The sequence below is a fragment of the Micromys minutus genome, assembly GCF_963924665.1.
Source record: "Micromys minutus genome assembly, chromosome: 3".
NCBI classification, from domain to species: domain Eukaryota; kingdom Metazoa; phylum Chordata; class Mammalia; order Rodentia; family Muridae; genus Micromys; species Micromys minutus.
The window spans coordinates 17,659,681-17,675,533 of record NC_137972.1 but is presented as its reverse complement, the minus strand read 5'-3'; the positions used below and the strand labels follow the sequence as shown (position 1 = coordinate 17,675,533).

The 15,853-nt window shown below is 39.3% G+C and overlaps 1 protein-coding gene across 1 annotated transcript; it reads right to left on the bottom strand.

The window, feature by feature from the left end:
- Positions 1 to 229: 229 nt before the first annotated feature.
- Positions 230 to 10,176, bottom strand: CLEC12B (C-type lectin domain family 12 member B; the record flags this gene model as incomplete). The annotated part of the gene is made up of 6 exons (XM_080913898.1): positions 230 to 380; positions 3,559 to 3,674; positions 4,088 to 4,242; positions 4,695 to 4,910; positions 6,790 to 6,888; positions 10,086 to 10,176. The coding sequence occupies 6 exons, from the start codon at positions 10,174 to 10,176 to the stop codon at positions 230 to 232; spliced, it is 828 nt and encodes a 275-aa protein (XP_080770024.1).
- Between the last annotated feature and the right edge of the window lie 5,677 nt (positions 10,177 to 15,853).

Below are 15,853 nucleotides of genomic sequence, written 5' to 3'. Positions count from 1 at the left end.
ATTTTCCTGGGTACTTGACATCATTTTAAGTTCTAAGTTATGAGAACACCAGGTCAGAGGGAATCAGACAGTGAAGAGGAGACTGTTCTGTGAAGCAGGTTTGTCTACAGGACAGTTTAAGTACACAGTCAGTTTTCAGTTGGATTTTGGCTCAACTATTGTAGCTTCCTCCTTTCTTGCATGGGTTTGCAATAGGCCTTTACTTCTGGATAAATTTAGAAGAGTCAAATTAATCCAAATCTTCAATCTTCACCAGGGAGGCTGTCTTCTCACAAATCCAGGAAATTTCAGCACTACAGCGAGAAATGTAAATATTCCCTCTTTCAAAATAAGCGCACTCTCTGGATCCATTGAAATTGGCAAGCTCCTTATCACTGAATCTGAAAAGTAGTCAATTTAAAATCAATTAAGACTATCATATATGACATTTAATTAGAATTTAGTGTTCTCAGTCACCATTAAAGGGAAAAATCCGACTAGTATGCAGACTCTACAAAGCAACAGGATCTGCAATGCCATCACATCTGTGTTCTTTGTTTCAGGGTAATTTTGATCCCCCATAAAACATTCCCTTAAGAAGAATGTATTCAGTTCTGCATGACATGCTGGTTTGATAGTGGCACAAAGGTTGTGGGAGTAACCAACCACTATTTGATTGGGTTAAAGACTGACTCCGTGAGAGGGAACCTAGGCCTGACACTGCTCACATCTTTTATTGGCCTGTTTGCTTTCTAAAGAGAGAGAAAGAAGGGAGGGAATTGGATGGGTGGGAAAATCTGGTAGAAGAAAAGGGAAGGGAACCCATGATAAGAATATACTACATAAAATCCAATTAAACAAGAAGAAAAATATTTCAGTTGGAAAATATTATATCCAACAGTAATATGGAATTCCATAAATGCAATTTACTCGGTGCAGATTAACTTAAATTTTATAAATTATTTTTATATTTCATATTTTAATAAGAAAACTAGAAAAATAAAGTCAACCTATGTAAAAATTGCAGCAGTTTACTGTGTAAAAATGTAATTATGCGTGCTTTCATACATACTTGAGAAAACAAGATAAGAGTCTGAAAGAGGAAATGAATGACTTATTGATGTGATCAGGTAGTTGGGAAATTGTGTCCAGCGGTTTTGTTTTTTGTTTTTTGGTTTTTTGTTTGTTTGTTTGTTTGTTTTTTTGTTTTTTTTTTGTTTTTTGTTTTTTTTTTTGGCTTAACTTTAATGATAGTCCTTAAATGTTGTTCTTGAAAACTATGCATGCTCAGCTTAAATCTTTGTTGAAAGTACTGCTTTCTTTCCAGTGAAGCTCACTGATGTTTCCTATTATTTTATTCATTGGAGAGAAGCCTAATAAATACCACTATTCAGATATATCTTAGAAATAGATGCCTTATTCAGGACCCAAGGAAGAGGCTGTATAAGCCTGAAGAAGTCTTTCTAAGCTGAGTATCAAGAGCTTATCTGACATCTGTGTTTGTGATGACCTAGGGTCATTGTCCACAGGCTTTGCATTCCAAAAAGGGACCATTTCCTTCACATGTCCATGGAAGCCAACAGATGGGTCAAGAACGACCAGTCCTCATATAGAAGAGAAGAAATGTACATTCTAACCCAAGAACTGTGCTGCATTGATATGGTGCTGTGTTCCCACCCCTAGGGCTCTGTCTAATGGCCCTCCTCTCCTTGGCTCAGAAGTGAGCACTACCCACCCAGTTATTCTGCCTTTATGAGAAACAACTCTTCTCTACATCCATATTGTTTTGAGTGAGGCTTCTGCTATCATTACTAGTGTGAAGATTGACTAATCAGAACCCAGGAGATATATATTTAAACAGGAAAAGTTCCAGAAAAAAATTCTGGGAAATGGATCTTTACGGAGAAAACAACAGACATATCATTATTTGGTGAGCCAAAGCTGAATCCCAGCAGCTTGGAGGAAACATGGAATGATTAGAAAATGTTGACAACTAACATTAAAGAGTAAAACAGACTCGGGTGGCTTGAGCACTTGGAGGAGGGAAGAGAAGAGATGCTGGTGGTACCAACTTTCATTTGAATAAATGTTATAGCTTCAAAAAGTATAAATACACTTACTCCCTTTCACAATGTTCTGATATGGAATGTTTGTATTAAAGCTGTTCAAGGAACTTTTGAGCTACGTGTTCTTTTAAACTTTTAGTTTTTAAGAGGATTAATTTTATTTTCTGTGTATTTCTGTATGTCTATGTATACATATATGCATGTGCCCACAGAGCTCAGTAGAGGGGGTTAAATATCCGGGACCTGAAGATCTAAGTCACTTGTGGGTGATGGGAAGAACTTAGGTCCTTTTGTAGAGACAGCCAGTGCTCTTAACTACTGAGCAATCTTTCCAGCCTTTAGTTTTAAATTAAAAAAAAAATGCTCTTGAGATGACTCAGTGGGCAGGGGCATTTGCTACAAAGCTTAATGATTTGAGTTCAGTTTCTAGAACCCACATGCTGGCAGTAGAGAGCTTATTCCTGCAGGCTATCCTTTGAGTTCCATACAACCATGACCTCCACAATAAATAACAATTACAGAAACAATTTTTAAGCATCACAGGTAAAACAAATCTTGTTCTTTAGAAAACAAGGACTTAGACCATGAAATCATCTCATAGATGAAATAAACACTGGATTTCAACTCCTAACCCACACCACACACACCCTGGCTCCCTCTTTGAGCTAAGCCTGACTTCAAGTGGCACCAGGATCCCAGTGAGTCTGAACATTTTTTTCTACGGAGTCTTTTGAAAAGTGCAGAAGATGGAATGGGGGAAGACTGTGAACCACACATTTTTATGTTGATTTCTATTTTGCTATAACTTTACATAGTTGCAAATCCTGGGTTTCCCAAATCATACAGATTTGAGATGTACTTTCAACATTGTGATCAAGACTCTGCACAGTAGATTTTGCTTAGGGCATTTGCCATGTAGTGTAATGTAAATGGTGGTTCTGCATCATGAAGCTAATCTATAAACTGATCAGGCAGCTCAGACTTACTTTCTGTGAGAAAACTGCCAACAGCTATTCAATAAAAGTAAATATGTCAACATATGAATGTATGTTCTTACGACAAACACCACCCTTGAAGCTTGTAAAGGCTGGAAAATACAATAGCTAAGTGGCTGATTAGGTGACCTGGAATGTTCAGTCTTGATTGATATGTTTGAGCTGAACAGTCTCAGGCAAGACAATAAAGGTCTCTGATCACATTTTTTGTTATGTAGTGGGGATATGAAAGTACATCTTTCAAGGGTGTATATTTATGAAGTACTTTGAACATACTATCACATGTACATGCTTAATAAGGAAAGCAACCAAGAGACATATGAAATTTAATGCGTCACTTTTGACAAAACAGATGGAATTACCAGCTCTCGGTGTATTCCCTATGAAAACTCTCTCTTTTGTTAAGCAACATGGTTCTCTTTTTCATATCTGGGTTTAATAACTATTTCAATTGACATCAGTTTTCTCAGAGTTCTATGGGAATCCTGGTCTTCCACCCCCAATGGTTAGATACTTACAGGGTTGGAGGGGGAAATGAACCATCTTCCCACAGCCACTTGCTGCCAGATGGGCTCCAGGACAATCCCAGCCAGAAGAAGGCAAATGTGAGAGACAGCTGTGACTGAAGGAGATCCTGGGGACAGGAGAAACAAATGAGAGACCCATCTGCCAGTTTTCAGTGGTAAGATTAACGTGTGTGTGTGTGTGTGTGTGTGTGTGTGTGTGTGTGTGTGTGCTTGTGTATGTGTGTGTTTGTGTGTGTGTTTGTGTTTGTGTGTGTTTGTGTGTGTGTGTTTGTGTGTATGTTTGTGTGTGTGTTTGTGTTTGTGTGTGTGTTTGTGTGTGTGTGTGTTTGTGTGTGTGTTGGTGTGTATGTTTGTGTTTGTGTGTTTGTGTTTGTGTGTGTTTGTGTGTGTGTTTGTGTGTGTGTTTGTGTGTGTGTGTGTGTGTGTTTGTGTGTGTGTGTGTGTGTGTGTCCTGGGCTCCACACCCAGTTTCTCAAACCATTTATTAGTTCTACAGCTTGGGGAGGAGAGTCAACCATACCCTTTCTTCAACACTGTCAATCTTCACCAGAGTGGCATTCTTGTCCATACAGTCCTTTCTGCTATCATGCCAGGATTTCTCTTCATTGATTGAGAAATAGTAGCAACTGTTTCCATGCCAGTGCCACGTCTTGGGACAAGGATTGCATTTATGGTCTGAAAGGGACATTTTATTCAAAATGAGCTCTGTGGGAGTGATTGTAGAAGCCTTTGGAGACTAAGTTGTACACATGGGCAACAGGGAGCATGAGGACCTAAAACACCATGACAGGAGCCTCTGGAAGCAGAAAGACCCTGGTTAGGGGTTGGACAATGTCAGGAGATTCTCTTATCAGGTGCAGCTTTTGAATATTAGGATAACCAGAGCACCAAGGAGTAACTAATGAGGTGAGAGGTTAAAGTATCCAAGCTCATAGCATTTGGAAGTGACTGTGAAGTTTTCCAAAATATTAAAGAAATGTCTGTAAATTCTTGTCCATTGTACATTTAGGGTACTATGGTCAAGGGATTGTAGAAGGACATAAGTCCTAGGTGCTGAGCTTCATGTGGGGACTTTAATCAGGGTGACAGTTTTCATCTGGCCTTTTTGCAGATCTAAGTCAAATTACCAGAAGTGTGGGTGAGGAATTCCTTGCAGAGTTTCGTAGCCATCTGTCCCTGCCTCTCCAGGAGGGCAGAGATCTGGGACTGGAGAGATTCCTCTATGAGACCCTTTCTGGAGCTGTTCAGTTGTTCAGTCAGATTGTCCTGCTGTGGATGGATGACTTTCGGAAGTTGACTCAACTTCTCTGAATCAGAGTTAATATCGTTAGACACCTGCAAAACTGCAAGACATAACAAGACAAGTGCATAGGAACTGCTGCTCTCAGAAGGCTGTCAGCTGACTCAAGAGTGTGGTACCCTGGCCACCAGGGATTCTCCCTCTCCTCCTCCTCCTCCTCCTCTTCCTCCTCCTCCTCCTCCTCCTCCTCCTCCTCCTCCTCCTCCTCTTCCTCCTCCTCCTCCTCCTCTTCCTCCTCCTCCTCCTTTTTCTCCCTCCTTTCCTCTCTCCCTTTTTTCTCCTTTTCTCTTTCCTTCCCTTTTTCTCTTTTTTCTTCTTCTTCCTTTTGTTTCCTCTCTTTTCCATTGTCTCTCTTCTTCCTCTTCTGTAGACTGCCTGTTTCTCTCCTGCTCACACTCTTTCCCTGCACCCCACCCCTCTCTCTTTTTGTAGACTATATATTGCTCTCTTGCTCACACTCCCCTCACCCCACTTCCTTTCTTTCATCCTTGACAGAATTTTACCAATAATCCCAGACTGGTCTTGGACTATTCTAATCATTCCTAGTTCTGGATCCATGCACCTATTTAAAAACATCTTTATTTTTTATTAAGCTTTCCAGTGATTCATTAGCACTCTGCATGTCGCAACTACTGCATCAAAAGCATTATACTTTACAATGAGTTACAATGCATTTCATGATATGTCAACATCATTTCACTTTAATTTATTAGTGTGCATGTTTTAGAAGATATGCAACTTATTTTTCTATCAGAATGTGCTGAATATATGTTACCTCAACAGGAATATAAGATTTCTTTCCCAAAGAAGAAGACAAATCATTAATCTCTATTTATATATCCAAATCAATCAGTATTTTATATAAGAAATGATTGAATAGAGCACAGGAGACATGAGTATCTGTGATGGTTAATCATGTTGATATGACAGGCTAAAGATCACCTAGCAGATCAACCTTTGCATGTGCCTATGTGGGCATTTCCAGAAAGGTCTCTTGGAAATTTGGGTGTGGGCAGCATCATCTTCTAGGTTATGAACCTAGGCTGAGTATAAAGGAGGAAGCAAGTAGAACATGGAACTCACTTCCTGACTTCTGAGGCAATACGATCGACTCTGCCTGTCTGAGGGACTGTATTCCTTTTTAATTAAATCATGGACTAAATAAAATCTTTCTTCTTTGATCTGCTTTTGTTGGTCGTGGTTTTTTGTTTTGATGTTTTTGTTGTTGTTTGGTTTTTGCTTTTTTTTTTTTTTTTGGTTGGTTTGGTCACATCAACAAGAAACACTAATGTTTTCCAATTTTCTAATTTTTTTTTTATTAAAAGTCTCTTGGGAGTGGGCACTGATAAAAATTTTCTCTTAGGGTCTGCTAGGGTGTGACTTTCACTGTAAGACACATGAATAGTTCCATTCTGTCTGCCAGGTGTGATATAACTCCCATCCTCCTCTTCCTTAACTATGTGATTTTCCTTATTCACAAAAATTAAGTTGCTGCTGTCACTTGAATATTTTTTTACCCTAGAAACATGAGCAGATTGGATTAATCTACTAAGTTTCAGAATAAACAAATTTCCATATCTGTCTGCAAATCCATCTTCCCCCTGCTCTCATGTTTTTTCCTAAGAATAACAAATATGTATGTATGGTCAGAGGAGAGCTTGCTCATTCTAACCAATAAGTAAGACAAAAAGAATTCTCGGCACAGTGTGATCAGGTTCACCAAAAGGCAAAAATGGCTATAGGGCAATATTTACACATAAAATAGGCCCGTGGTTAGTTTGCTTCGAAGGTGTACTGGAGAACGACCTGGAGTAACAGAAGTGATGAGGATTATGAGTGCTAGTACCTTATTCTTCCTGAATTATCACACCGTATAAGTGTTTTCTACATGACTTTCTTTTGCAGAATACACGTGTACTTACACATAGTTGCCAAGGTCACCAGTCCTGTCACCAGAACCAAGCACAGGGTCATCAAGCTCAAGGCAGCACCTCGCCAAAGTGGGGACTGAACTGGGTGTCCTGGAAACCAACAGGGAAGAGACACAGCATGCTGTTATTTGGAGGACTGTTTCTCCAACCATAAAAGTTTCTATCTATTAAACTAGCTAGAAACAGGCTATTGCTTTGTTAGTATCACTGTTTCGATATTTCTAATATGAAGCATGATGTGGTCCCTCCCTCAGCCCTCCATTCCCCACTGTACTTTCAAGAGTGATTGTCTCTTAATTTAATATGAATTACATGTGGAGGTAAGTTCTCAGAAATGATGTTGAGAAGAGAAGAGACCCTGAGTTTTAAGACACAAATCTCCAAAAGGAGGTGGGTCTTCCTCACTTATAAAGATGAAGTATACTTTTAAAATTATTTTTAACCCAATGAAATAATTTTGTCATTTTATCCTGTTTTCTATGGCACAAAGAGTAAATTAATCCTGGATGAAAATGCAGTCTAAGATGCAGCGCTATCAGGCAACTCGTGGGCCATGCTTGTCATAAAAGTATCTGTCAGCTTTCTCTTCCTTGAGATATACAATGTTTTTGCTAGGTCAGTAGAGCAGCACTCATATGAAAGCCACACGGTCCCTTTACTCAAAGGTTAGATTCCAATGAGAATTAGAAGGCAGAAAAGATAAGCACAGTCATGTCACCTTTAGTAAACACTGCAGACTATGATCATTGCTGTGCTGTGTATCACACACACACACACACACATACACACACACACACACACACACACACACACACACACACACACACACACACATTAAAGCAAATCCACGGAACAGAAGAAAGCATTGCATATGATTCAGGACAACAACTTGGACTGTAACGCAACCTTTGGAAGTGAAGGAGAGAGTCTTATACATGGAACTGGTGTCTGGTCCTACAGACTTGACATTTCTGACAGGTGGACATAAAGGAGTGAGCTGACATTGGAATACTGGCTCCACACATGTGTATAAAAGTGGAGAGCCTACCTAGCTGCTTGGAGATTCAGTTGTCCCATCCATGACTTAAAAAACGGTGATATTATTTACTTTACAGTAAATATTTTATTATTATTAATATTTCATATTTAATAGGAACAGCAAAAGGCATAAAGACAGCACAACTTCTTGACAAAGATCCAGAAAAGCTGAGCCTATGAAGCGATTGTTGTCATGCTGTCTTCCACTTATGGTCTTGATCTCCATGTGTCGCATGCTTGGGGGTGTTGGATTGATAGAAAATTTCTTATGAATCATGTATGCCTTCTCCCAGCTGTAGTGATTCTAAGCTTCTCCAGAAAATTCCTGAGCATATTACCCTTCATGCTTTTAGGGAGATATCCTTATCTGGCCTTACTTGAAGGTCTTTTTTATGCCATGGAGGATGTAACTCAAATAAAGATGCCAGAGATCTCCTGATGAGGCTCCAGCTCCAATAAACTCCTAGAAGATCTGCCCCTGCACTTACTCAGGAAAAAGATAATCAGAACAAAGTAAACTTACTATCGCAAATAAGATTCAGTGAGCTAGAGAAGCTGGCAGGAGAACAGGTTAAAGGCTTCTTACTATATACTCAGGCAATTACATGGCACATAAGATTGGGGGACAAAGGACTGAGCACAGAGACCTCAATGGAGAAGTTAGGGGAAGCACTGAAAGAGCTTAAGGGGTTTGCAACTCCATAGGAAGAACAACAATATCAACCAGCCAGACCCCTCAGAACTCCCAGGAACTAAACCACCAACCAAAGAGTACACATAGAAGGACCTAAGGCTCCAGCTGCATATGTAGCAGAGGGTGGCCTTATCTAGCATTAATGAGAGGAGAGGTCCTTGGTTGTGTGAAGGCTTCATGCCCCAGCATGGGGAAATGCTAGGGTGGTGAGGCAGGAGTGGGTGGGTGGGGGAGCACCCTCCTGGAAGTAGGGGAGAGGAGGTTAAGATAGATGGTTTGTGGAGGGGAAACCAGGAAGGAGGATAACACTTAAAATGTAAATAAATAATTTATAAAAAATTTTAAATGATTGGGGGTCAAATATGGTGTGCGTTCTCAGAGAAAGACTGGTGTGAAAAAAATGATAAAAGGATGAAGTATTAAAACCTCTTCTTAGAAAAGTTAACTGCTGATGGTAAATTCCACAAGTATATAAAATATAAACACTGTATTACATAAGAAATTGGATAATAACTGTAGAAGCTTTGGCCTCAAAATTCTTTTTGGGTGATAATGAAAGTTAGCACTTCGGCCATTAAAAGTTGATAATACACTGCTCGGGACATGGCAATCTCCCCAGGCTGGCTTGACACTTTTCTTTCTTTCTAGTACCCTTGAAACTGTAAGAGGTTCCAGTCTGAAAACACAATGTTGTTCTTTGGCAAAATATGCCTCTAGATTCTTAAAAGTTGGGCTAAGGAGTTGATGTGGGAAAACAATGGTAAAAGATAAATCTGTTCTGCCAATTTATGGGTGGTGACTAAATCATGACTAAGAGACAATTAAAACACATGTCCGGGGACAAAAATGGTATGATCTATGTTTTGGAAAAATGTGAATCTATCTTTTCATATTGAGTTGTATATGTATGAATCAAGATGCACTCCCCCTGACAGTTGTCAGTCAGGTTGAAAGATTGCCCCAATGCCTGTGCCTGACTCATTTCTCCTTCATCTACTCCTTTGCTTCTTAGTAGGAGGTGGCCATCACTAGGGCTGTCCCCGGCAGGATTCTTCAGGCAGTAAGTTAAAAAACAGAGTAAGAGCAAACAGTAGATCGCAATCATTTCTGATTTAACTGTGCTCAACTCTTTACCTTCAGTCATTTACGCCATACTCCAGTGAGGTTTCCTCTACATAGTTTAGAACATTTTTTTGCCTTCCAGAAGAACATCTACCTGGCATTGCTAACAAGGCAAAAAAAAATAAAAAAATAAAAAAATAAAAAAAGGATGCTTACAAATAGAAATCTCTACCGCCAGACCCAAATTCTGACATACCCACTAAATTTCCCCCTACAGTGAAGAGCTTCATAACAGTGATTTCATACAATCCACACTGGCCTTGAAAGCTCCATCGATTCTCTTAAGGAGACTCACTCTTCTGACAGTTTGTGTCTATTTTTGGGACTATGGCACCCATTCCCCCGCCACCCTGTTCCGTGTCAAAGCCAGCAACCCCAAGCACTCAATGCCTGTCATTTGCAAGGTCGTAGTGTGCTTTCTCTAAGCTCTTACCTTCTTTTCTTAGGTTATTTCCATCCTGACTATCTCTCCCTCGTGCTGGGTCCTGAACCATCAGTGTGGCATAAGTCACCTCGTCAGACATCCTAGGAGAAAGTGACTTCGTAAATTAATGTTGCAATAACTTCGGGCCCAGTACGGGCCATTTCTTTTCAAGGACAGGCGCTTTTACACAGACACAAGACACTCCCTATTGTTCTTTCACAAGGACAGAACAAAAGCCAACGTCTCTCTAGTGAAAGGGACCGAAAGCAGAAACTCTTCTTAGGAATTAGAGCGTTGACAACTTCTAACTGTCCCGCACTGTTCTTTGTTCTGTTTGTAGGTAAGCAAATGCTAACGCTTCATATTGGCATCCCTGTGATCCTTACGGAGCTCTGAGTGACTGAAGAATGAATAGAGTTCAGTTTTCTTCTCTGCCTGTGTGGAAAGCTAGTTAATCCTGTATTGGATCTAGTTTGTCCCTCAGTCATACCAGATACCAAGCAGAGTCAGGATACAGAGGACTCACACATGAATGGGTAGTGTGATGAGAAAAGTGTGTGTGTGTGTGTGTGTGTGTGTGTGTGTGTGTGTGTGTGCGCGCGCGTTGATGGAGAGAGACACAGAAACAGAGAAGGACATAGGACTGGCAATGGGGACTTGTTGAAGCATGGGAAAGAAGTTACAGAATGCTTAAATTGGGTAAGGGAAGGAGCCCTTACCTGTTGGTGTGGTTGAGTGAAAATCCAGTATAAACTTGTCAAACAATGCCTTGCTGTATTGAGAGAGTGATAAAAAAAAATGCAGATTAAGGCAAAGGCACACTGATATCTGTAATTCTTTTTTTTTTTTCAGATTGAGGGAAGCTCACAGCTATTGTTTCACAGGAAAACCAGAACTCTTACAGTAAAAGCATTATCTTTTTAGTATAAAAAATCAGAGTGGGAAGTCTGGGCTATCTAAAGCCATAAATATTACAGAAACAATCAAGTATTTGTGTGGACACTGGTTACAGGGATGCCTAGATAGTCACAGGGCATGAAGCTAAGCCAAGATTCATTTATCTTTCTTTTAAAAAGCTTGATAACATAACTTACCTACTTTCCTTAACTTAGACATGTAATATCTGAACTTTATTTCATACAAAATTGGCATAAGGCCACTGTATATTTAAATTGCAGCAGTAAATATTTTGATAAAGGAGCATGGACAATAGTCAACGGTAGTAGATGTTATTCTGGCAACTATGTCGAATTCAAACTCTCACTCTCCCTCCCTCCCTCTCTCCCTCCCCCTCCATTTTCTTCCACCCTCCCTCTCCCCCCCCCACACACACGGTCATTTATTTACAGCATCCATCACTGTATTCTGTTTTTTTATTTCTATAATAAAACACTGCAATTAAAAAAAACTTGGGAAGGAAATGGTTATTTTAACTCAGGGCTTTGCCGTCTATCATGACCACATGAAGAAAAGTCAGAGCAGCAGGAACGTAGAAACCGAAGCAGGGGTCATGGAAGAGTGCAGCTTACTGTCTTGCTCCCCATAACTTGCTTGGTCTGCTTTCTTATATACTTCAGGATCAGCAGCCCATGGGTGGTACTTTCCATAGGGTCCTGGGCACTCCTACATCAATCGTTGGTCAAGGAAATGCCTCACAGACTTCCCTACAGGCACTCTGATGGAGGAACTGTTTTAATTGAGGTTCCCTCTTTCCAGATGAACTAACTAGCTTAGCCATACAACACACAGGGGTCTTTAAGGCTGTTTCCATTTCTAGTTATCCCATAGTTTTTAAAATATAAAACTTATTACACTAAATAAGGAAAAAGATTGCTATTAGAAATGTGTAGTGGGTAAAATTTCCTGTAAGGATATCCTTCCGAATGTGACAATTCATAACGAAAGTGGAAGAAGTTATGTTGGGTTACCTAAATGTAGCTAATGAAATCACAAGCATTTAAGCATCTCAAACACTTAAGTACTTCTGGTGGATGACCAGTGAGTTTTCTGACTATTAGAGAAGGGGAAAGAGGAGGGCAATCAGACCTCAAAGAACATGGGCTAGAAGGAAGATACGGAAGCAAGTTTTCCTTAGAGATTTTCTTTTTTTTTTTTTAAATGACTTTATTTTACAAAACAAAGCTAAATGTACAGATTTTAAATATTTTTTGCTTAAAATTATACATTTTTGTCAGTACTGTTTTTTCAGACATTAAAATAATTTTTACATAAAACTCTGTGAATATATTTTTTAGTCAGTACTTGATTTTTTCAAGGGCTTGACAGTATGCATTGAAAACCTAATAGTTACAATGAGCGTAAAGTACATGCAAAACAAAACGCAACATGGAAATAGTCAAAGTCTTCTTGTTTTGTAAATATATTTTTTTTGTTTTCTTTATTTCTTGGACTTCATACAGTCTGTGAGTTGTTTCTGGGGGAGTGCAAGCCTCTGGGGTTAGCATCCCAATATCAGTGACTGCATATTATGTCTGTTCTTTTGTGACTGGGTTATCTCACTCAGGATGATATTCTCTAGATGCAGCCATTTTCTTAAGAATTTGGTTAAGTCATTGTTTCTGGTGGCTGAGTAGTATTCCATTGTGTATATGTACCACAATTTTTGTATCCATTCATCTTCTGAAGGACATCTGGGTTCCTTCCAGATTCTGGCTATTATAAATAGAGCCGCTATGAACATTGTGGCACATATATCTTTGTTGTGTATTAAAGTGTCTCTGGGGTATATGCCCAGAAGTGGAATAGCTGAGTCTTCAGGTAGTACTATATCCAATTTTCTGAGGTATCGCCAGACTGATTTCCAGAGTGGTTGTATTAGTTTGCAACCCCACCAACAGTGGAGAAGTGTTCCTCTTTCTCCGCAGCCTCGCCAGCATCTGCTGTGATCTGAGTTTTGGATCTTGGCCAATCTCACTGGTGTGAAGTGGAATCTCAGGGTTGTTTTGATTTGCATTTCCCTGATGGCTAAGGATGTGGAGCACTTCCTCAGATGTTTCTCGGCCATTCGGTGTTCCTCAACTGAGAACGTTTTGTTTAGCTCTGCACCCCATTTTTTAATAAGGTTGTTTGATTCTCTGGTATCTAGCTTTTTGAGTTCCTTGTATACCTTGGATATTAGGCCTCTATCTGATGTGGTGTTGGTAAAGATCTTTTCCCATTCTGTTGGTTGCCTTTTTGTTTTCTTGACAATTTCCTTAGTCTTACAGAAACTTTGCAATCTCATTAAGTCCCAGTTGTTAATCTTTGACCTTAGAGCTTGAGTCATTGGTTTTTTGTTCAGGAAATTTTCTCCTGTGCCTATGTGTTCTAAGGTTTTCCCTACTTTCTCATCTAATAATTTCAGTGTATCTGATTTAATGTGGAGATCTTTGATCCACTTACACTTGAGCTTTGTACAAGGAGATAAGAAAGGGTCTATTTTCATTCTTTTGCATGCTGAGTGCCAGTTGGACCAGCACCATTTGTTGAATAGGCTGTCCTTTTTGCATTGAATGTTTACTGCTCCTTTGTCAAAAATCAGGTGACCATATACATGAGGGCTCATTTCTGGATCTTCTATTCTATTCCATTGATCCACATGCCTATTTCTGTACCAGTACCATGCAGTTTTCAACACAATTGCCTTGTAATATAGCTTGAGGTCAGGAATAGTGATTCCCGCAGATGTTTTTTTGTTGTTGAGGATGGATTTCGCTATTCTAGGTCTTTTGTTATTCCATATGAAATTGCACATTGATCTTTCCAATTCCTTAAAGAACTGGGTTGGAATTTTGATGGGGATTGCATTGAATCTGTAGATTGCTTTTGGTAGGATGGCCATTTTTAAGATGTTGATCTTTCTAATCCATGAGCATGGGAGATCTTTCCATTTTCTGAGATCCTCCTCAATTTCTTTCTTTAGAGGTTTGAAGTTCTTGTCATACAGGTCCTTCACTTGCTTAGTTAGAGTCACACCAAGGTATTTCATATTTTTTGTGACGATTGTGAAGGGTACGTTTTCCCTAATTTCTTTCTCCACATGTTTGTCCTTTAAGTATAGGAAGGCTACTGAGTTGTTCGAGTTAATTTTGGATCCAGCCACTTTGCTGAACTTGTTTATCAGCTGTAGGAGTTCTCTGGTGGAATTTTTGGGGTCACTCAAGTACACTATCATGTCATCGGCAAAGAATGATGTTTTTATCTCTTCCTTTCCGATTTGTATTCCTTGATCTCCTTTTGCTGTCTAATTGCTCCAGCCAGGACTTCCAGTACTGTGTTGAATAGTAGGGGGAGAGTGGGCAGCCTTGTCGAGTCCCTGATTTTAGTGGGATTGCTTCAAGTTTCTCGCCATTAAGTTTGATGTTGGCTGTTGGTTTGCTGTATATTGCTTTTATTATGTTTAGGTATGCACCTTGGATTCCTGTTCTTTCCAGGACTTTTAACATGAAGGGGTGTTGGATTTTGTCAAATGCTTTCTCAGCGTCTAGTGAGATGACCATGTGATTTTGATCTTTGAGTTTGTTTATATGGTGGATTACATTGATGGATTTTCTTATCCTAAATTATCCCTGCATCCCAGGGATGAAGCCTACTTGGTCATGATGAATGATCATTTTAATGTGTTCTTGGATTCGGTTTGTAAGGATTTTGTTGAGTATTTTTGCATCAATGTTCATAAGTGAGATTGGTCTGAAGTTCTCTTTCCTTGTAGGGTCTTTGTGTGGTTTAGGTACGAGGGTTATTGTAGCCTCAAAAAATGAGTTAGGTAGTATTCCATCTGATTCTATCTTTTGGAATAGTTTGTAGAGTATTGGTGTTATATCCCCAATAAATGTCTGGTAAAATTCTGCACTGGACCCATCTGGACCTGGGCTTTTTTTGGTTGGGAGACTTTTGATGACTTCTTTTATTTCTTTAGGTGTTATATGGTTATTTAGATGGTTTACTTGGTCGTGGTTTAACTTTGGGATCTTGTATCTGTCTAGGAATCCATCTATTTCCTCCAGATTTTCCAATTTTGTGGAGTATAAGTTTTTGTAGTAGGATCTGGTGATTTCTTGAATTTCCTCAGTTTCAGTTGTTATGTCCCCACTTTCATTTCTGATTTTGTTAATTTGGATACTCTCTCTTTGCCCTCTAGTTAGTCTTGCTAGGGGTTTATCAATCTTGTTGATTTTCTCAAAGAACCAACTCTTGGTTTTGTTGATTTTTCAATGGCTCTTTTTGATTCTATTTGGTCTATTTCTGCCCTAATTTTGATTATTTCTTGCCGTATACTCTTTTTGGGTATATCTGCTTCCTTCTGTTCTAGGGCTTTTAGCTGTGCTGTCAGGTTGCTGATGTAAGCTCTCTCCAGTTTCTTTTTGGAAGTACTTAGGGCTATGAGTTTTCCTCTCAGTACTGCTTTCATTACATCTCATAGGTTTGGGTATGTTGTGTTTTCATTTTCGTTGAGTTATAGAAAATCCTTAATTCCTTTTTTTATTTCTTTTTTGACCCTGCTATTGTTTAACAGAGCGTTGTTTAGTTTCCATGTTTATGTGGGCTTTTTGTTGTCTTTGTTGTTGTTAAAGACCAGCCGTAGACCATGGTGATCTGAGAGGATGCATGGGAGTATTTCAATCTTCTTATATCGATTGAGGCTTGCTCTGTGTCCAATTATGTGGTCAATTTTCGAGAAGGTGCCATGGGGTGGTGAGAAGAAGGTGTATTCTTTTACTTTAGGATAATATGTTCTGAATATATCTATTAATTCTAGTTGGTTCAAAGTCTCTGCT